Below are 23693 nucleotides of genomic sequence, written 5' to 3'. Positions count from 1 at the left end.
GGAGGGTAGTGCATGGTGAGAACACTATGAGGTGAGTAGTGCATGGTGAGAACACAATGAGGTGAGTAGTGCATGGTGAGAACACAATGAGGTGAGTAGCGCATGGTGAGAACACAATGAGGTGAGTAGTGCATGGTGAGAACACAATGAGGTGGGTAGTGCATGGTGAGAATACGATGATGTGGGTAGTGCATGGTGAGAATACGATGAGGTGGGTAGTGCATAGAGAGAATACATTGAGGTGGGTAGTGCATGGTGAGAATACGATGATGTTGGTAGTGCATGGTGAGAACACAGTGAGGTGAGTAGTACATGGTGGTTACACAATGAGGTAGGTAGTGCATTGTAAGAACACAAGGAGGGTAGTGCATGGTGAGAACACAATGAGGAGGGTAGTATATGGTGAGAATACAATGAGGAGGGTAGTATATGGTGAGAATACAATGAGGAGGGTAGTGCATGGTGAGAATACGATGAGGAGGGTAGTGCATGGTGAGAATACAATGATGTGGGTGGGTAGTGCATGGTGAGAATATGATGATGTGGGTAGTGCATGGTGAGAACATAACAAGGAGGGTAGTGCATGGTGAGAACATAACAAGGTGGGTAGTGCATGGTGAGAATACGATGATGTGGGTAGTGCATGGTGAGAACATAACAAGGAGGGTAGTGCATGGTGAGAACATAACAAGGTGGGTAGTGCATGGTGAGAATACGATGATGTGGGTAGTGCATGGTGAGAACATAACAAGGTGGGTAGTGCATGGTGAGAATACGATGATGTGGGTAGTGCATGGTGAGAACATAACAAGGTGGGTAGTGCATGGTGAGAATACGATGATGTGGGTAGTGCATGGTGAGAACACAGTGAGGTGAGTAGTACATGGTGAGAACACAAGGAGGGTAGTGCATGGTGAGAACATAACAAGGAGGGTAGTGCATGGTGAGAACATAACAAGGTGGGTAGTGCATGGTGAGAACACAATGAGGAGGGTAGTATATGGTGAGAATACAATGAGGAGGGTAGTGCATGGTGAGAATACGATGAGGAGGGTAGTGCATGGTGAGAATACAATGAGGAGGGTAGTGCATGGTGAGAACATAACAAGGTGGGTAGTGCATGGTGAGAACATAACAAGGTGGGTAGTGCATGGTGAGAACACAATGAGGAGGGTAGTATATGGTGAGAATACAATGAGGAGGGTAGTGCATGGTGAGAATACAATGATGTGGGTGGGTAGTGCATGGTGAGAATACGATGAGGAGGGTAGTGCATGGTGAGAATACAATGATGTGGGTGGGTAGTGCATGGTGAGAATACGATGATGTGGGTAGTGCATGGTGAGAATACGATGAGGTGGGTAGTGCATAGAGAGAATACATTGAGGTGGGTAGTGCATGGTGAGAATACGATGATGTTGGTAGTGCATGGTGAGAACACAGTGAGGTGAGTAGTACATGGTGGTTACACAATGAGGTAGGTAGTGCATTGTAAGAACACAAGGAGGGTAGTGCATGGTGAGAACACAATGAGGAGGGTAGTATATGGTGAGAATACAATGAGGAGGGTAGTATATGGTGAGAATACAATGGGGAGGGTAGTGCATGGTGAGAATACGATGAGGAGGGTAGTGCATGGTGAGAATACAATGATGTGGGTGGGTAGTGCATGGTGAGAATATGATGATGTGGGTAGTGCATGGTGAGAACATAACAAGGAGGGTAGTGCATGGTGAGAACATAACAAGGTGGGTAGTGCATGGTGAGAATACGATGATGTGGGTAGTGCATGGTGAGAACATAACAAGGTGGGTAGTGCATGGTGAGAATACGATGATGTGGGTAGTGCATGGTGAGAACATAACAAGGTGGGTAGTGCATGGTGAGAATACGATGATGTGGGTAGTGCATGGTGAGAACACAGTGAGGTGAGTAGTACATGGTGAGAACACAAGGAGGGTAGTGCATGGTGAGAACATAACAAGGAGGGTAGTGCATGGTGAGAACATAACAAGGTGGGTAGTGCATGGTGAGAACACAATGAGGAGGGTAGTATATGGTGAGAATACAATGAGGAGGGTAGTGCATGGTGAGAATACGATGAGGAGGGTAGTGCATGGTGAGAATACAATGAGGAGGGTAGTGCATGGTGAGAACATAACAAGGTGGGTAGTGCATGGTGAGAACATAACAAGGTGGGTAGTGCATGGTGAGAACACAATGAGGAGGGTAGTATATGGTGAGAATACAATGAGGAGGGTAGTGCATGGTGAGAATACGATGAGGAGGGTAGTGCATGGTGAGAATACAATGAGGAGGGTAGTGCATGGTGAGAACATAACAAGGTGGGTAGTGCATGGTGAGAACATAACAAGGTGGGTAGTGCATGGTGAGAACACAATGAGGAGGGTAGTATATGGTGAGAATACAATGAGGAGGGTAGTGCATGGTGAGAATACAATGATGTGGGTGGGTAGTGCATGGTGAGAATACGATGAGGAGGGTAGTGCATGGTGAGAATACAATGATGTGGGTGGGTAGTGCATGGTGAGAATATGATGATGTGGGTAGTGCATGGTGAGAATACAATGATGTGGGTAGTGCATGGTGAGAACATAACAAGGAGGGTAGTGCATGGTGAGAACACAGTGAGGTGAGTAGTGCATGGTGAGAACACAAGGAGGGTAGTGCATGGTGAGAACATAACAAGGTGGGTAGTGCATGGTGAGAATACGATGATGTGGGTAGTGCATGGTGAGAACACAGTGAGGTGAGTAGTACATGGTGAGAACACAAGGAGGGTAGTGCATGGTGAGAACATAACAAGGAGGGTAGTGCATGGTGAGAACACAGTGAGGTGAGTAGTGCATGGTGAGAACACAAGGAGGGTAGTGCATGGTGAGAACATAACAAGGTGGGTAGTGCATGGTGAGAACATAACAAGGTGGGTAGTGCATGGTATACACTCGATAGACATTACATGAGTGTTAGGAGGAGGTTGGCATATTGGTCTTGCAGTGCTGGTGTTTCAGAGTTTGTTGGGGGTATTAGAGTATTGGGTCAGGGTATTTTGTACTGTAACAAAAATATTTTATTTTCCGATTATCTAGACTCTTACAACACCAGTGTGGCAATCTAGGGGGCTTTCCTCCCCCTGACCCTTTTTTTTGGATACTCACAGTATCACTAGTATGGCCCTGGTTATTGTTATATAGGGGGTGGGGGTGAAGGGTCTGAGGAACGGTAAAGGGTTCTCAATGCGCCCAGTATAAATAGCTGAGAAATATCCTCTGTGGTGCTATGCATCTCTCTGTCTCTGATAGACAGGTGCTCTTGTGTAATTATTTTCTCCTTCCTATTAAATAGCGTGATGTGGTTCCTGTCCCTGTCCTTGGGATGAGGGATCAGAGGGACAGTAAAAGGATTACTAAAGCATCCAGTACATATAGTATAGAAAGTACCTCTTCTGTTTTATGCATCTCTTTGTATCTGATAGATAGGTGCTCTGGTCTAATGCTCATTCCTTACAATTTGAATGCTGTGGCCCTGGTTATTGTTGTGTGGGAAGGGGGCTGGAGGGGCTGTAAAGGGGTCCCTACAACATCCGATGCATACAGGTTATAAATGACCTCTAAGGTTTTATGCATCCTTCTGTATCTGATATGGGTGATCTGGTGTACTATTCATCCCCTCTGAATTATTAGCATGCTATGGCCCTTGTTACTGTTGTGTGGGAAGGGGGCTGGAGGGACTGAAAAGGGGTCCTTACAATGTCCAGTGCATACAGGTTAGAAATGATCTCTTAGATTTTATGCATCCCTCTGTATCTGATATAGGTGATCTGGTGTACTATTCATCCCCTCTGAATTATTAGCATGCTATGGCCCTTGTTATTGTTGTGTGGGAAGGGGGCTTGAGGGACTGAAAAGGGGTCCTTACAATGTCCAGTGCATACAGGTTAGAAATTACCTCTTCGGTTTTATGCATCCCTCTGTATCTGATATAGGTGATCTGGTGTACTATTCATCCCCTCTGAATTATTAGCATGCTATGGCCCTTGTTATTGTTGTGTGGGAAGGGGGATTGAGGGGCTGTAAAGGGGTCCCTACATCATCCGATGCATACAGGTTACAAATTATCTCTTAGGTTTTATGCATCCCTCTGTATCTGATATAGGTGATCTGGTGTACTATTCATCCCCTCTGAATTATAAGCATGCTATGGCCCTTGTTATTGTTGTGTGGGAAGGGGGATTGAGGGGCTGTAAAGGGGTCCCTACATCATCCGATGCATACAGGGTTATAAATGACCTCTGAGGTTTTATGCATCCCTCTGTATCTGATATGGGTGATCTGGTGTACTATTCATCCCCTCTGAATTATTAGCATGCTATGGCCCTTGTTGTTGTTGTGTGGGAAGGGGGAGTGAGGGACTGTAAAGGGGTCCTTACAACATCCAGTGCATATAGGTTAGAAATGACCTCTGAGGTGTATATAGCTTAGAAGTACCTCTATGGTTTTATGCCTCTCTCTATATCTTTTAGTTAGTGTGATTGTTTGATACCCTCCTCATTCCCATGGCCCTGGCTAATGACCTTGGGATGAGGTGTTTAGGGGGGCAGTAAAGGGATTCTCTGCCGTTCTCAGTACAGTATATAACATTTCCTATGCGTTCCAATAAGTCTCTCTGCAGATATCTGAAAAATAGGTGATCATATGTACTTCTAGTCTTCTTTCTAATAATTAGTATGGTGTGGCCCTGGGTATTGCCCTTGGGATGGGGTGGGGTGTGGTCCTGGGTATTGCCCTTGGGATGTGATGAGGTGGGGTGTGGTCCTGGGTATTGCCCTTGGGATGGGATGGGGTGGGGTGTGGCCCTGGGTATTGCCCTTGGGATGGGGTGGGGTGTGGTCCTGGGTATTGCCCTTGGGATGGGGTGGGGTGTGGTCCTGGGTATTGCCCTTGGGATGGGTAGTAAACAGGAAAGGTGTCTATACAGTGCCCTGCACAGAAAGCTTAGACAGGACCTCTTGTGATAGACAGGACCTCTTGTGATAGACAGGTGCTCTTGGATAACCCTTATCTCCTCACTATCACAGAGATGCATCGCACCCAATCGTTACACGAGGATGCGTTTACCTTCAAGGTTTTCATCTTCCAGTTTGTGAACTTCTACTCATCACCATTCTACGTGGCTTTCTTCAAAGGCAGGTGAGAAGACAATTTTGCTGCTACATCCGCAATATCTATCCCATGCACATCCCCCCCCCCCCCCGCCTACAGAAATATAGTCAATGGTCCAGTCGTGAGACACTGACGATGTACAGTACGAAAAAAACAACCAATCGTGGCCTTTGATGACTGTGCGTTTCTGCCTTGCAGATTTGTGGGATATCCCGGCCATTACGGCAAACTCTTGGGTATGAGGAACGAGGATGTAAGTTCTACCTCTATGAAGAAATATGTTGTGTGACCTGCTGGGCATGAAGATGACTATATCATATATTTTATGAAACCCCCACAGGGCGTAAAATCACCCAGAATGATTGCATTCCCTTGGTGCATCCAAATTTCATTTTGTTTCGGGAAGAACAGACTAATGCCAAATGCAAGACAGGTTTGGGATCCATTACACTGAGCACTTGGGGGTCCCAATAAGGGGACTTGGGGTCATTTGGAGCCCCCGTGGGCCTAATTCATCAAGCTGTGATGGTTGCATGCTATAAGTACTGCAGAGAGCACTATTATCATAAGATCTCCTAGAAATACACACCTGACCATCACACCTAGATGAGCTTGTTAGACATCCCAAATCAAAACCATAGACAATATGAAGTCCACCACCCCCCCACCATCACTTAGTTACTTTAACATCCTCCACTCTTCTCAGAAGATTTTTAACAATATTTTGCAGGGTGTCTTTGGGATTTTCTGCCCATTTGTAAGGGCGGGCAATGATTGTGGATGAGAAAACCTGGTTTCGGGTCGCATAACCTTCAGTAGAGTTGAGGTCTGGCACTGATGATGTATGAGACAACCTGGCTCGAAATTGAAGTTCCAAGCCATCCCAAAGGTGTTCAGTAGGGTTGAGGCTGGGTACTGATGTTGAATGACTGTTGAAATTGAGGTTCCAAGCCATCCCAAAGGTGTTTAGTAGGGTGGAGGCTGGGTACTGATGTTGGATGGCTTACGAAATTGAAGTTCCAATCCATCCCAAAGGTGTTCAGTAGGGTTGAGGCTGGGTACTGATGTTGAATGACTGTTGAAATTGAGGTTCCAAACCATCCCAAAGGTGTTCAGTAGGGTTGAGGCTGGGTACTGATGTTGAACACCTTTTTAAATTGAGTTTCCAAGCCATTCCAAAGGTGTTCAACATCAGTACCCAGCCTCAACCCTACTAAACACCTTTTGGGGTGGCTTGGAACCTCAATTTCAAGAGTCATTCAGTAGGGTGGAGGCTGGGTACTGATGTTAAATGACTCTTAAAATTGAGGTTCCAAACCATCCCAAAGGTGTTCAGTAGGGTTGAGGCTGGGTAGTAATGTTGGATGACTCTTGAAAATGAGTTTCCAAGCCATCCCAGAGTCATCCAACATCACTACCAAGCCTCAACCCTACTGAACACCTTTGGGATGGCTTGGAACTTCAATTTCAAGAGTCATTCAACATCAGTACCCAGCCTCCACCCTACTGAATGACTCTTGAAATTGAGTTTCCAAGCCATCCCAAAGGTGTTCAGTAGGGTTGAGGCTGGGTACTGATGTTGGATGACTCACGAAATTGAGTTTCCAAGCCATCCCGAAGTAGGGTTGAGGTCAGGGCCCTGTGCAGGACACTCAAGTTCCATCCTCCACCCGACAGTGGTCACACCTTGTTTTTATGGAGCTGGCTTTGTACTCGGGGGCACAGAAACAAAAATGGTCTTGTCCAAAAACTGTAACCACAAGGGTGGAAGTGAATTAATACTATACTAGGCTGATCTGTTTTAACTGAACAAACCCAGAGTTTTCGTTTTACGATTCCTATTGTCCTTGAACTTCTTCTAGCAGGTATTCAGAATGCTATGAATGTCCAACCTTGTAATGTGCAAGGGTGTATTGTTTAAAAGCAAAGATTTTAAGACCACCTGGTCATCTCCTAGCCAAAGATTGTTTTCCCCGCACATGGGGGGGGGGGGGGCTTTACATTTTGGATGAGCATCAATTGCACTCTGTGTTATTTATTTTCTTGCCTCCCTCTACAGTGCGGTCCTGGCGGCTGCCTCATAGAACTGGCCCAACAGCTCTTCATTATAATGGTCGGCAAGCAGATTGTCAGCAATATCCAGGAGTTTCTGATCCCGTAAGTGATACGGACAGATAACGAATGTACAATAATGTGTAATTGATATATGTGATTGGAGGACACCTAACCATAAAGTGGACCATAAAATGCTAGAAAAGTGATGAAAATGGATCGGTTTCGGTGGTCATGGAGATGGGGTGTTGAGGTACAAGTGCTGGGGCTGGTCCATGTCGGAGTCAAATCCAAGCACTTATGTTGTGTACAGTTTTAATTGAGTAGCTGAAGGTCGGCACTGGAGATGAAGCTCCATCTTCTGGCCCAAGAACGAGGGGTTTGAGACCTTTCACATTGAGACCATCAAAGCCAAGATTTTAGGATTACATAAAAACAATGTTAGATTTGTGTGCGGACCCTCTATGCCGAAACCAGTTGTATCTTCAGGTCTTTGAAGACGGACATTTATGGAAGATCATTGAGGGCCCTTAAAACAAACAAGTCATAATTTGATGAAAAAAAGGATAAGAACCACCACTGAAGGTCTCAAAAAATGCAATTTCAAGAAAGCAATAGACATGTGCACTGCCAAAAAATGTGTTTGTTTTAGTTTTAGTTACATTCTTTTTTTTGCATTTGGAAATTCAGTAAATTTTGGAAATTCGAAAATCCAATTTTCAAATTTCCGTATTTCTAATTTCGAATTCCTGATCTTCGAAAATTTTCAATTTCCTTGTTTCGAATTTCCAAAATTTAAATATTCCAAAAATCCAATTTCCTAAATTTCAAATTTCGGAAATTTCCGACAATTTGGAATTTCGGCAACCCAAAAATTCGGAAATTGAAAAATTCGGAGATTTCGGAATTGACGACTTTGTCAAAATTCGTTAAAAAAAAAAAGAATTTGGAACTAAACAAATTGCACATGTCTAATTAAAGTTAGGAGACAGAACTTATGAGCTGGTGTCCAGCCTTCTGACCCTCATTATACAGTAGACGATGTTTTGGACCGTGCATATAGAGTATTGGTGGGTAATACACATACCTGTGAAATCTGCCAGTTTATCACCGTCGGCTTTCTCTGGCAGGAAGTTGAAGTCATGGCGGCAGAGGAGGCAGCTGGCCAAGGTCCGCGGGACGCAGATCTCCGAGGAACCAAAGCGATGGGAGGAAGACTATGAACTCATCGAGTGTGAGGGGCTCTTTGAGGAGTACCTGGAGATGGGTGAGTGACCCGCTGGGGTAAATGTCAGCTTTCTACACCTCCAGAAAGTTGGACAAATGGACCCTACAAAGGCTCGGCCAAAGCCACTTCAGATGAAGACCATAGGAGGTGTCTGGTGGATGCTCCATTGGGGGGGGGGGCATTAAAGGACACCCTTATATTCCCTTACAAGTGGCCCTCTGTAAACACCACTAGGATGGTGTCTGGTGGATGCTCCATGGGGAGGGGGGTCTTAAAGGACCCCTCCTTATTCCCTTACATTTGGCACTCTGGAAACACCACTAGGAGGTGTCTAGTAGACATGTGCACTGCCGAAATTTTTTTTCATTCATAGCTTCTTTTGAAAATTCAGGAAATTCGAAAAATGTGGGAATTTGGAAATTCAAAATGTTTAAAATGTTCAAATTCTGGATGTTCGAATTTCTGATGTTCGAATTTCTGATGTTCGAATTTCTGATGTTCGAATTTCCGGAATTTGAAATATCGGAAATTAGAAAATTCGGAAGTTCAGAAATTACAAATTTCGGAAGTTTTAAAATTTGTCAAAATTTGTTAAACGAATTCAGAACTAAACAAATTGCACATGTCTAGTGGATGCCCCACTGGGGGGCATTAAAGGACCCCTCCATATTCCCTTACATTTGGCACTCTGGAAACACCACTTGGAGGTGTCCAGTAGATGTGCTCTGCTGAAAAATTTCTTCATTCATAGCTTTTATCGGAAATTCGGAATTCGAAAATTTAAAAATTTGGATTAAAACATTTCAAATTAGGAATTTTTGAATTTCTCATTTTCGAATATCCGGTTTTCGAAACTTTCTGATTTCTGAAATATCAAAAATTTCGGAAGTTTGGAAATGAGAAATTTCGGAAATTTCTTTATTACTTTATTATTTTAGCAGGAAAAAGCAAAAAAAGTAACAAAAATGTAATACAAAACAATAAATTATTACACATTTTATGTATGGAGGGGCAGGAAGAGGGCAGAGATGAGACCCTGTAAGGCGGGGGAGGGGGGGGGTCATGAATGAAATGTCTTCACCACCCTGACCCGTCTCTTCTCTTAGTCATCCAGTTTGGTTTCATCACTATCTTTGTGGCCGCCTTCCCGCTGGCCCCGCTCTTCGCTCTGCTCAACAACTGGGTGGAGATTCGCCTGGACGCCCAGAAGTTTGTGCGAGAATATCGGCGCCCCGTGGCGGAGCGGGCGCAGCACATCGGAGTCTGGTTCCATATCCTGGAGGCTTTGGCCCAACTCTCCGTCATCGTCAATGTGAGTGAGGAAAACCCCCCTTCCACGTGTTCCTCCTCTGCCGCTCTTCTGGGGCCGGATCGATCAATACATTTACTACCGATAATCAATCATCTTTTTATTGCTCCTAAATTTATATCATGATTTGGCTGTTATAGTTTAACCCACCTCTTTATAAAAGTGGTAGGAAGATGGTGAATCCCCTTGTCTCTGCTTATTCCAGGCTTTTCTCATTGCCTTCACCTCCGACTTCCTCCCGCGCCTCCTCTACCAGTACGAATACGACAGCAACTTGGACGGCTACCTAAACTTCACGCTGTCCTACTCACCGCACAGCTACGTGTCCGCCAACCACACCCTGTGCAGGTGAGAGGCCCCCTTCCTTCCATACAGGTGGGTGGAAGACACACCATTGGTGGGCAGTTATGTCCTTGGGGGACATCCCATCCTGGACTGAACCATATGGAAGGAGTTTTCTGACTCCGGACCTCAAGTACCACCAGCAGGTCATGTCATGAGAACCCCCCCCCCCCCATGGGAACAACCAGGGCTTTCTTCTCAGAGGATAGGTGCAGGTACTACCCCCTTCTGAGGCACCCCTTGTCTCCACCCCTCTACCCACCTCTGAGCTCCGTCTCCTGGTTCCACCCCCCTACCCACCTCTGAGCACTGTCTTTTGGTTCCACCTCCTACCCACCTCTGAGCACTGTCTTTTGGTTCCACCTCCTACCCACCCCTGAGCACCGTCCCTTGGTTCCACCCCCTACCCACCTATGAGCACCGTCCCTTGGTTTACACCCCTCTGAGCACCGTCCCTTGCCTACACCCCCTATCCACCTCTGAGCACTGTCTCTTGGTTCCACCCCTACCCACCTCTGAGCACAGTCCCTTGTCTCTGCCCCCTACCCACCTCTTAGCACTGTCCCTTGTCTCTGCCCCCTACCCACCTCTGAGCACCGTCCCTTGCCTCTGCCCCCTACTCACCTATGAGCACTGTCCCTTGGTTACACCCCTCTACTCACCTCTGAGCACCGTCTCTTGGATCCACCTCTGAGCACCGTCTCTTGGATCCACCCCCTATCCACCTCTGAGCACCGTCCCTTGGTTCCACCTCCTACCCACCCCTGAGCTCCGTCCCTTGGTTCCACCTCTGAGCACCGTCCCTTGTCTCCACCCGCTACTCACCTCTGAGCACCGTCCCTTGGTTCCACCTCCTACCCACCCCTGAGCTCCGTCCCTTGTCTCCACCCCCTACCCACCTCTGAGCACCGTCCCTTGGTTCCACCTCCTACCCACCCCTGAGCTACGTTCCTTGTCTCCGCCCCCTACCCACCCCTTGGTTACACCCCTACCCACCTCTGAGCACCGTCCCTTGGTTACACCCCTAACCACCTCTGAGCACCGTCCCTTGTCTCGACCCCCTACCCACCTCCCAACAACCACAGATTCTCCACTAGCAACAGTAGACCTACCTGCCAGCAACAGATCCCCCTTCCGACAATAGATCTGCCCCTGCAACAATAGATCCTCCAGCAGACCTACAGGGGGTCAGTAAAAAAGGAAGTAAAAGGACATTAATCCAAACCCCTAAAAAAAAAAAAGTATATTTTCAGCACATTGTTACTTTTCTGTCCCCCCCTGTCAGTGATAGGGGGGGGGGGAGCATAGATCCTCTCTATGTATCCCATGATGAATGTTTTGGGGGGGATCGGGGACACCCCGGGGTCAGAGTTCACCCCATCTCTCTCTGTATGGTGCAGGTACAAAGCCTTCCGGGACGAGGACGGTAGATACACTCTCTTCTATTGGAAGCTTCTGGCCGTGCGGTTGGGGTTCATCATTGCCTTTGAGGTGAGTGAATACGAGAGCAGTTTACAACTTTCAATGCTGCTGGCTCCTGCTCTCTCGGAGTTGCTTCCCAGAACTTCCAGTCTTCACAGGAATGAAATAACAGTGCACAGTGTATGGGGTCAGTCTGTTAGCGTGGAGAAAAGGGAGGAGGAGGCAGGGGGAGGAGAAGGGAGGAGGAGGGGAAGGTAAAGGCGGAGGAGGAGGGGGTGGTAAGGGGGAAGAGCAGGGGAGATGGAGGGATGAGGGGAAAGAGGAGCAGGGGACGGTAAGGGGGAGGAGTATCAGGGGAAGGTAAGAGGGAGGAGGAGGGAGGCAGAGCAGGGGAAGGTAAGGGGAGGAGGAGGAGGTGGAGCAGGGGAAGGTAAGAGGGAGGAGGAGGGAGGCAGAGCAGGGGAAGGTAAGAGGGAGGAGGAGGGAGGCGGAGCAGGAGAAGGAAAGGGGAGGAGGAGGGAGGCGGAGCAGGAGAAGGAAAGGGGAGGAGGAGGGAGGCAGAGCAGGGGAGAGTAAGGAGGAGAGTAAGGAGGAGGAGCAGAGGAGAGTAAGGAGGAGGAGCAGGGGAAGGTAAGGGGGAAGAGGAGGGGGGAGGAGCAGGGGAGAGTAAGGAGGAGAGTAAGGAGGAGGAGCAGAGGAGAGTAAGGAGGAGGAGCAGGGGAAGGTAAGGGGGAAGAGGAGGGAGGAGGAGCAGGGGAGAGTAAGGAGGAGAGTAAGGAGGAGGAGCAGAGGAGAGTAAGGAGGAGGAGCAAGGGTAGGTAAGGGGGAGGAGGAGGGAGGCGGAGCAGGAGAAGGAAAGGGGAGGAGGAGGGAGGCAGAGCAGGGGAAGGTATGGGGGAGGAGGAGCAGGGGAAGGTAAGGAAGAAGAGGAGGGAGGAGGAGCAGGGGAGAGTAAGGAGGAGAGTAAGGAGGAGGAGCAGAGGAGAGTAAGGAGGAGGAGCAGGGGAAGGTAAGGGGGAAGAGGAGGGAGGAGGAGCAAGGGTAGGTAAGGGGGAGGAGGAGGGAGGCGGAGCAGGAGAAGGAAAGGGGAGGAGGAGGGAGGCAGAGCAGGGGAAGGTATGGGGGAGGAGGAGCAGGGGAAGGTAAGGAAGAAGAGGAGGGAGGAGGAGCAGGGGAGAGTAAGGAGGAGAGTAAGGAGGAGGAGCAGAGGAGAGTAAGGAGGAGGAGCAGGGGAAGGTAAGGGGGAAGAGGAGGGAGGAGGAGCAAGGGTAGGTAAGGGGGAGGAGGAGGGAGGCGGAGCAGGAGAAGGAAAGGGGAGGAGGAGGGAGGCAGAGCAGGGGAAGGTATGGGGGAGGAGGAGCAGGGGAAGGTAAGGAAGAAGAGGAGGGAGGAGGAGCAGGGGAAGGTAAGGAAGAAGAGGAGGGAGGAGGAGCAGGGGAGAGTAAGGAGGAGGAGCAGAGGAGAGTAAGGCGGAGGAGCAGGGGAAGGTAAGGGGGAAGAGGAGGGAGGAGGAGCAAGGGTAGGTAAGGGGGAGGAGGAGGGAGGCGGAGCAGGAGAAGGAAAGGGGAGGAGGAGGGAGGCAGAGCAGGGGAAGGTATGGGGGAGGAGGAGCAGGGGAAGGTAAGGAAGAAGAGGAGGGAGGAGGAGCAGGGGAAGGTAAGGAAGAAGAGGAGGGAGGAGGAGCAGGGGAGAGTAAGGAGGAGGAGCAGAGGAGAGTAAGGCGGAGGAGCAGGGGAAGGTAAGGGGGAAGAGGAGGGAGGAGGAGGAGAGAAAGGTAAGGGGGAGGAGGAAGGGGGAGGAGGGAGGCGGAGCCGGGGGAGGAGGAAGGAGGGGGGTAAGGTAAGGGGGAGGAGGGAGGCGGAGCAGGGGAGCACAATACACATACAATCACATACAATACACATACGATGTGATAAAGTGCTGAAAACAAGTTCTTATTGAAACATTGTTGCAGTTTGTTGTTCAGATGTAGCAAAAATGTTACAATTAAGAAACAAAATCAAACGACTGATGTGTGGCCCAGGATTGTACGATTGCGTGGCGCCCTCAGTATTTGGAAGTTGCTGTGGGCCCGGTTATGTCGATCTAATGACTGTGCGGATCGTCCTGACGTATATTTCTGTGTCTCCCCTCCCCCAGCACGTGGTGTTCTTCAGTCTGCGCTGTATTGATTGGATGGTCCCGGACATCCCAGAGTCGGTGGAGATTAAAGTGAAGCGGGAGCGGTACCTGGCCAAGCAGGCGCTGGCCGACAACCAGGAGGTTCTGATGACGGTGAGTCCGGCCTCCGGCTCCTCAGGTCAGTCAGCGGCACGGTTTGGTGTTGTGCGTTGCATGTCGCCGTCTTGTGGCAGTGCGGTGTCTCGTGGTGTCGTGTCCCTGTGCTGTGCTGGATGTTGTACAGGAGACCGCACCGCCCTCACCCCTCAGAAAACTCCGCCCACCGCACCCGCCAGGTAACTCCGCACCCGCCAGGTAACTCCGCCCTCCGCACCCGCCAGGTAACTCCGCCCTCCGCACCCGCCAGGTAACTCCGCCCTCCGCACCCGCCAGGTAACTCCTTCACCTTTACAGAAAAGGGGGGAAATGCATGTGGGGGGGTCGGGGGAGACAAATCAACAGTCTGAAAACTTCAAACTATTCCAATACTGATTGAATGTTATTCCAGGCAGAGACCCTAACACTGACCCTAATACTAACCCTAACACTGATCCTAATAATAGCCATTTTCCTAATCCTGACCCTAACACTAATACTATCCCTAATCCTAACCCTAATACTAATCCTATCCCTAACACTAATCCTAACCCTAATACTAATCCTAACACTAATCCTAACCCTAATACTAATCCTAACCCTAATACTAATCCTAACCCTAATACTAATCCTAACACTAATCCTAACCCTAACACTAATCCTAACCCTAATACTAATCCTAACACTAATCCTAACCCTAACACTAATACTATCCCTAATCCTAACCCTAATACTAATCCTATCCCTAACACTAATCCTAACCCTAATACTAATCCTAACACTAATCCTAACCCTAATACTAATCCTATCCCTAACACTAATCCTAACCCTAATACTAATCCTAACACTAATCCTAACCCTAATACTAATCCTAACCCTAATACTAATCCTAACACTAATCCTAACCCTAATACTAATCCTAACACTAATCCTATCCCTAATACTAATCCTAACACTAATCCTATCCCTAATACTAATCCTAACCCTAATACTAATCCTAACACTAATCCTAACCCTAATACTAATCCTAACACTAATACTAATCCTAACACTAATCCTAACCCTAATACTAATCCTAACACTAATCCTAACCCTAATACTAATCCTAACACTAATCCTATCCCTAATACTAATCCTAACCCTAATACTAATCCTAACACTAATCCTAACCCTAATACTAATCCTAACACTAATCCTATCCCTAATACTAATCCTAACCCTAATACTAATCCTAACACTAATCCTAACCCTAATACTAATCCTAACACTAATACTAATCCTAACACTAATCCTAACCCTAATACTAATCCTAACACTAATCCTAACCCTAATACTAATCCTAACACTAATCCTAACCCTAATACTAATCCTAACCCTAATACTAATCCTAACACTAATCCTAACCCTAATACTAATCCTAACACTAATCCTATCCCTAATACTAATCCTAACCCTAATACTAATCCTAACACTAATCCTAACCCTAATACTAATCCTAACACTAATCCTAACCCTAATACTAATCCTATCCCTAATAACCCTAATACTAACCTTATCCCTGAGGCCTAGTACACACGAGAGAATTTATCCGCGGATACGGTCCAGCGGACCGTTTCCGCGGATAAATCCTCTAGAGGATTTCAGCGGATTTGGATCCGATGGTGTGTACTCATCATAGGATCGAAATCCGCGCCGAAATCCCCTCGCGATGACGTGTCACGCCGTCGCCCCGATGATGAGGCGGCGACGAGCGCGACGCTGTCATATAAGGAATTCCACGCATGCGTCGAATTATTACGACGCATGCGGGGGATCCCTTCGGACGGATGGATCCGGTGAGTCTGTACAGACCAGCGGATCAATCCGTTGGGATCGATTCAAGCGGATAGATTTGTAGACATGTCTACAAATTTTTATCCGCTGGAATCGTGAAATTCCTGCGGATAAATATCCGCAGGAATGTACACACCATAGAATCTATCCGCTGAGATTTTTCAGCGGATGGATTCTATGGTGTGTACGGGGCCTGACACTAACCCTAATAATAACCATGGGCCAGATTCACATAGAACTGCGGCGGCGTAACGTATCGTAGATACGTTACACCGCCGCAAGTTTTCATCGCAAGTGCCTGATTCACAAAGCACTTGCGATGAAAACCTACGCCGACGGCCTCCGGCGCAAGGCGGCCAATTCAAATGGGCGTGTGCCATTTAAATTAGGCGCGCTCCCGCGCCGGACCTACTGCGCATGCTCCGTTTCCTAACTCCCGCCGTGCTTTGCGCGCCGTGACGTCATTTTTTCTACCGGCGACGCGCGTTGCGTACTTCTGTATTCCCGGACGGCTTACGCAAACAACGTTAAATTTTAAATTTCGACGCGGGAACAACGGCCATACTTTAGACAGCAATACGCTTGCTGACTAAAGTTAGGGCAGGTCAAACGACGACTAACTTTGCGACGGGAAACTAGACTAGCGGCGACGTAGCGAACGAGAAAATCCGTCGGGGATCGCCGTAACTGCTAATTTGCATACCCGACGCTGGTTTACGACGCAAACTGCCGCGGTATTGCATCCTAAGATCCGACAGTGTAAAATAATTACACCTGTCGGATCTTCTGGCTATCTATGCGTAACTGATTCTATGAATCTGTCGCATAGATACTCTGAGAGATACGACGGCGTATCTGCTCTGTGAATCTGGCCCCATTTTCCTAATTCTAATCTTAACACTAACCCGATCCCTAATAATAACCCTAACACTTATCCTATCCCTAATAATAACCCTAACACTAATCTTAACACTAACCCGATCCCTAATTCTAACCCTGATTTGAAGACTGGCACTCACCTTGACACTCCCCGTTTTCCGGATCTGCCCAGCCCCCGCTCTTCATCCTCGGGACACTCGGTGTGGAATTTTGTTGTTGTTTTGCTGTTAATAATAATAATTGTGATTAAAGTTAAAAAAAAAAAAAAAAGTTAGAGAGATTCTGTGACCTCCCCCCAGAGCCCTCCCCCTCCCCCGCGGACTCCGATGCGTTTTGCGGGAATGTCGGGACTTTTGGTCGCAGTGAGAACTCTCAGTGTTGCTCCTCCCTCCTCTTGCTGAGGTCGCATCATTCCCGAGGCTCTTCCCATTCCGAGGAATTCGGAGACACAAATAGATTTCCATAAATTAGAAGCGGACAATGGCGGCTCTCAGGGCCGGCGGCGGGGGGGTGGGGGGGCAGGCAGAGCCCTGGGGGGGGGGGTTTCATTCTCGGATTAATCCTTTTCTTCACCGAAAACGCCAATCTGTAGCGCTTTCCTGAAAAGCGCGGTGGCGTATGACATCGGCCGCCCGCGGTACCTGACATCGCCGTGCAACAAAAGGCGGAATAAGGAGATCTTTGTGCCGCGCCGAGTTTTTCTGACTCTTTTGTGTCCCAAATTCTAAAATCGCTTCACATTCCTGGGGGGGAGGGGTGCAGGTCTCCTGGGGGGGGGGGGGGTCGCCCATCCAAGAGGGATAAAAAAATAAGATTGTCCGATAATTGCCACCAAATCAAACAATCTGCTGCCATACACAGCATCTGACAAAAGTAAGTACACCCCTCACATTTTTTTGTAAATATTAGACACGTGCAGAACGAAAACATTCGTTTTGATTCGTTATTTACATAAATTTGTTTTGTTTGTTTAATTCGTTTCGTTTATTCATTTTCAAATTGATACGAAAAGTTTTCTTATCGTTTTCCAGTTTCCAAAGAGAATAAAATAGAATAGAAAAGAAAGGAATAGAAAAAAAAAACATATTTATTATATATAAAACGATTAGAATTTTGTTATTTCGGATTCGTTTTAAATTCGGTACTATTCGAATTCAGAAATTTGGATACAGAAGAGAATAGAAAATAAAGAAATCGGGGCAGATTCACGTACCTCGTCGCATATTTGCGTCGGCGTAGCGTATCTAAGATACACTACGCCGCCGTAACTTATTTTATTTTTTTCGAATCCTCAAAGAAGTTGCGCCGTAAGTTACGGCGGCGTAGTGTATCTTTGGCGGCGTAAGGGCGCGGAATTCAAATGGATGTGATGGGGGGGCGTGTTTTATGTAGATACGTTGTGACCCGACGTAAACTACGTTTTTTTTGAACGGCGCATGCGCCGTCCGTGGGGGTATCCCGGTGCGCATGCTCGAAATAAAACCGGAACAAGCCAATGCTTACGACGGTGACGCCATTCTACGCAAATCCCTATTAGCGAACGACTTGCGCAAACGACGTAAAAAATTCAAAAGGCGACGCGGGAACGACGGCCGTACTTAACATTGAGTATGCCTCATAATAGCAGGGGTAACTATACGCCGGAAAAAGCCGAACGCAAACGACGTAAAAAAATGCGCCGGACGTACGTTCGTGGATCGCCGTAACTAGCTAATTTGCATACTCGACGCGGAATTCGACGGAAACGCCACCTAGCGGCCGGCGGAAAAATGCACCTAAGATCCGACAGCGTACTAAGACGTACGCCTGTCGGATCGATCCCAGATGCCGTCGTATCTTGTTTTGTAGATACAAAACAAAGATACGACGCGCAAAATTTAAAATTACGCGGCGTATCAAGACATACGCCGGCGTAATTCTTTCGTGGATCTGGCCCATAGTATAGAATATGTATATATATTTCTGTTCTATTCCTTTAATTTCTATTCTATTTTATTCTCTTTGGAAATTGGGAAAACTATTTGAAATCGAAAATGATTAGAAAACGATTAGAATTTCATCCGAATTCAAATTTTATTCTTTCTGTTTAAAATTGGTACTATTCTAATTCGGAAATTTGGATACATCCAAGAGGGTTAAAAAATAATGGGGGGCCACACAAAACATTGACACTTTGGGCCCCAATTTGGAGATTTTCACTTAGGGGTGTCCTGACTTTTGTTGCCAGCGGGGTTTAGACTAATGGCTGTGTTGAGTTATTTGTTACACAAGCTGTACACTCCCCCCCCCCCCCCTGTGTACACCCCTCCCCCCCCGTACACTCACTACACAACATTGGAGATACAAAGTGTCATTTCTTCAGTGTTGTCACATGAAAAGATGCAAGAAATGTCACTGAGGGGTGTACTTACTTTTGTGAGATACTGTATGTATACAACAAGAAACTGTGCTCTTGTCTGGGCGGCGTGAGGCCAATGTGATCCTAAATCACACACATGCAGGGAAGGCGGAGGGGGGGGGGGGGAATTGTATAATCACCGCGCTGGTGCGATAGAGCGCGTGGGGAGCGTTCCCGCATGTCCTGCGCGGCCCTACGCATGAGAAACGTGGAAATTGCCTTCCTGACATACTTACTAGCCCATGGGGTCCAGCGTTGTCTTGTTATTATTATTATTATTATTATTATTATTATTATTATTAATAACGATAATAATTAATAAAACATTTTTAAATTCAGGATCTATATATTATTACTATTACTATTATTATTATTATTATTATTATTATTATTATTATTATTATTGTTATTTTTATTCAGGTTCTATATAGTATTATTATTCAGGATCTATATATTATTATTCATAATTTTTTTTCAGGATCTATGTATTTATTATCATCATTATTATTATTAATAATAACAATAATAATCCATTTTATTTTTTTCAATTCAGTATTTATATATTATTTAAACTATTATTATTATTATTGTTAATTTTATTCAGAATCTATATAGTATTGTTTAGGATCTATATATTTTTATTTATTATTATTATTATTATTATTATTATTATTATTTTTCAGGATCTATGTATGTATTTATTTGTATGTATTATTATTTTTCAGGATATTAATATTATGATTATTATTAATAATTATAATAATAATTAATAAAACATTTTTTAATTAAGGATCTATATATTATTATTACTATTATTATTATTATTGTTGTTGTTTTTATTCATAATCTATATAGTATTATTATTTAGGATCTATTATATAATTATTCATTATTATTATTATTTTTCAGGATCTATATATTTATTATTATTATTTATTATTATTATTCAGAATCTATTTATTATTATTTCTATTATTATTATTGATAATAACAATACTAATCATTTTTATTGTTTTCAATTCAGGATCTATATATTATTAATACAATTATTATTATTATTATTATTATTAATATCATTGTTACTTTTATTCGTAATCTATATAGTATTTTTTAGGATCTATATATTTTTATTTATTATTATTATTATTATTTTTCAGGATCTATTTAATAATAATAATAATAATAATAATAATAATAATAGTAATTAATAAAACCTTTTTTAAATTCAGGATCTATATATTATTATTACTATTATTGTTATTCAGAATCTATATAGTATTATTATTTAGGATCTATATATTATTATTCATTATTATTATTTTTCATGATCTATGTATTTATTATTATTATTCAGAGTCTATTTATTATTATTATTTATTATTAATATTGATAATAATAATCATTTTATTTTTTTCCAATTCAGGATCTATATATTATTATTATTATTATTATTATTATTATTATTATTATTATTATTGTTAATTTTATTTAGAATCTTTATAGTATTATTTAGGATCTATATATTTTTATTTATTTATTATTATTATTATTATTTTTCAGGATCTATGCATTTATTATTATGTATTATTATTTTTCAGGATATTATTATTATATTATTATTATGATTATTTTCAATAATTATAATAATAATTAATAAAACATTTTTAAATTAAGGATCTATATATTATTATTACTATTATTATTATTGTTGTTTTCATTCATAATCTATATAGTATTATTATTTAGGATCTATTATATAATTATTCATTATTATTATTATTATTCAGGATCTATATATTTATTATTATTATTATTTATTATTATTATTCAGGATCTATTTATTATTCTTTCTATTATTATTATTGATAATAACAATACTAATCATTTTTATTGTTTTCAATTCAGGATCTATATATTATTAATACAATTATTATTATTATTATTGTTAATTTTATTCGGAATCTATATAGTATTTTTTAGGATCTATATATTTTTATTTATTATTATTTTTCAGGATCTATTTAATAATAATAATAATAATAGTAATTAATAAAACCTTTTTTAAATTCAGGATCTATATATTATTATTATTATTATTATTACTATTATTGTTATTCAGAATCTATATAGTATTATTATTTAGGATCTATATATTATTATTCATTATTATTATTTTTCATGATCTATGTATTTATTATTATTATTCAGAGTCTATTTATTATTATTATTATTAATATTGATAATAATAATCATTTTATTTTTTTCCAATTCAGGATCTATATATTATTATTATTATTATTATTATTATTATTATTATTATTATTGTTAATTTTATTTAGAATCTTTATAGTATTATTTAGGATCTATATATTTTTTATAATTATTATTATTTTTCAGGATCTATTTTTTATTATTATTATTATTATTATTATTATTATTATTATTATTATTATTATTATCTTTCAATAATAATAATAATAATAAAACATTTTCAAATAAAGGATCTATATATTATTATTACTATTATTATTATCATTATTGTTATTTTTATTCAGGCTCTATATAGTATTATTATTTAGGATCTATATATTATTATTCATTATTATTATTATTTTTCAGGATCTATGAATTTATTATTATTCAGAATTTATTATTATTCAGGATCTATTATTATTCTTAATGATAATAACAGTAATAATCATAGATGCTGAATTAAAAAAAAAAAGATTATTATTGTTATCATTAATAATATTATTATTATTATTATTATTATTATTAATAATAATTAGATCCTGAAAAATAATAATAATAAATAGATCCTGAAAAATGATAATAAAAATTAATAATATATAGATCCTAAATAATAATACCATATAGATTCTCTGATTAACAATAATAATAATAATAATATATAGATCCTGAATTTAACAAAATAAAAGCATTATTAATAATAAAAATAATAATAATAAATAGATCTTGAATAATAATTATAAAAATTAAATACATAGATCCTGAAAAATAATAATAATAATGAATAATAATATATAGATCCTTAAAAATAGAACTATATAGATTCTAAATAAAAATAATAATAATAATAATAATAATAATAATAATATTGTAAATATAAAAAAATAAAAAAGATGATTATTATTATTATTATTATTATTATTATTATTATTATGACGGTTCTTGCAGTGACACACATGTGACTTTGCTCTCTTCCAGCAAGCAGCGTCTCACCCTGCGCCCTGATCGACTGAGTTTTTCCGAGACGTACCCGGCCAGCGGTCGGAGATTAGGCGATAGATTGGGATTGGGTCCGTAGCCATAGAGGGCGGAGCTATGTATAGACTGCTGATCTGAGTTGTCGGCTGGAGGAGGGAATAAATAAACATTCGATGTCTTCCTTGCAGAGCACAAAGACGTTCGATGTCTTCCAATGACGGACTGTTATATTTTGCACCAAAAAAAATTTGAAATGCGCGTTGCGCCGCGGATGGAAATAAAACGCTTCTGTTATTGGAGGCGACACAGACGCACAATGGATGTCATCACCTGAGTCCTGATTGGACGCTCACCATTGAAGTTGAAGCACAGACCTAAGTTCCCCAGGATGAAGCTCCGGGGGGGCGGAGTAAAACGCATTAGGGGGCGTGGCCTGGTTGGAGTTTATGTGACAATATGGAGCATGAAAAAACGCAGCACTGTATCCGTCCAATCATTATCCTGCTGGGTGTGTCTTCCCGTCTCTTTGTAATAATAATAATAAAGCACAAGAATGTTTCATGCCGAAGAGTTCTGGTAAAATATTGGTGATTATCGGGGCTTTGTTCTCAGAGAATAGGTGTAAAAACTCCTCCCCCTTCTGAGTTACCACTTGTCTCCGCCCCCTACCCACCTCCGAGCACCGTCCCTCGCTTCCACCCCCTGTCTGCCTCTGAGCACCGTCTCTTGCTTCCACCCCCTTCCCTCCTCCGAGCACCGTCCCTCGCTTCCACCCCCAGCCCTCCTCCGAGCACCGTCCCTCGCCTCCACCCCCTGCCCGCCTCCGAGCACCGTCCCTCGCTTCCACCTCCAGCCCTCCTTCAAGCACCGTCCCTTGCTTCCACCCCCTGCCCGCCTCCGAGCACCGTCCCTCGCTTCCACCCCCTGCCCGCCTCCGAGCACCGTCCCTCGCTTCCACCCCCTGCCCGCCTCCGAGCACCATCCCTTACTTCCACCCCCTACTCGCCTCCGAGCACCGTCCCTCGCTTCCACCCCCTGCACACTTCCTCCGAGCACCGTCCCTCGCTTCCACCCCCTGCCCGCCTCCGAGCACCATCCCTTACTTCCACCCCCTACTCGCCTCCGAGCACCGTCCCTCGCTTCCACCCCCTGCCCTCCTCCGAGCACCGTCCCTCGCTTCCACCCCCTACCCACCTCCGAGCACCGTCCCTCGCTTCCACCCCCTACCCTCCTCCGAGCACCGTCCCTCGCTTCCACCCCCAGCCCTCCTCCGGGCACCCGCCCTCGCTTCCACCCCCTGCCCGCCTCCAAACACCGTCCCTCGCTTCCACCCCCTGCCCTCCTCCGAGCACCGTCCCTTGTCTCCGCCCCCTACCCACCTCCGAGCACCGTCCCTCGCTTCCACCCCCTACCCACCTTCGAGCACCGTCCCTTGCTTCCACCCCCTGCCCTCCTCCGAGCACCATCCCTCGCTTCCACCCCCAGCCCTCCTCCGGGCACCCGCCCTCGCTTCCACCCCCTGCCCGCCTCCAAACACCGTCCCTCGCTTCCACCCCCATCCCT

The 23693-nt window shown here is 44.0% G+C and overlaps 1 protein-coding gene across 2 annotated transcripts in view; it reads left to right on the top strand.

The window, feature by feature from the left end:
- The window catches only part of ANO7 (anoctamin 7), a 44238-nt gene extending 21540 nt beyond the window's left edge, over positions 1 to 22698 (top strand). Inside the window, exons 16-24 of one of the 2 annotated variants that reach the window (XM_040326753.1) lie at positions 5099 to 5210; positions 5382 to 5436; positions 7243 to 7340; positions 8366 to 8502; positions 9570 to 9775; positions 9978 to 10120; positions 11515 to 11605; positions 13676 to 13835; positions 22131 to 22698. In XM_040326753.1, coding sequence (XP_040182687.1) covers positions 5099 to 5210; positions 5382 to 5436; positions 7243 to 7340; positions 8366 to 8502; positions 9570 to 9775; positions 9978 to 10120; positions 11515 to 11605; positions 13676 to 13835; positions 22131 to 22165 — 1037 coding nt within the window. In that variant the 3' untranslated portion in view covers positions 22166 to 22698. The remainder of the gene's footprint in view (positions 1 to 5098; positions 5211 to 5381; positions 5437 to 7242; positions 7341 to 8365; positions 8503 to 9569; positions 9776 to 9977; positions 10121 to 11514; positions 11606 to 13675; positions 13836 to 22130) is intronic. The other variant, XM_040326754.1, reaches the window with a different exon arrangement.
- The last annotated feature ends 995 nt before the right edge of the window (positions 22699 to 23693 follow it).

This window comes from Rana temporaria, chromosome 10 (genome assembly GCF_905171775.1).
Source record: "Rana temporaria chromosome 10, aRanTem1.1, whole genome shotgun sequence".
NCBI classification, from domain to species: domain Eukaryota; kingdom Metazoa; phylum Chordata; class Amphibia; order Anura; family Ranidae; genus Rana; species Rana temporaria.
This window is presented reverse-complemented; position numbering and strand designations above follow the sequence as displayed.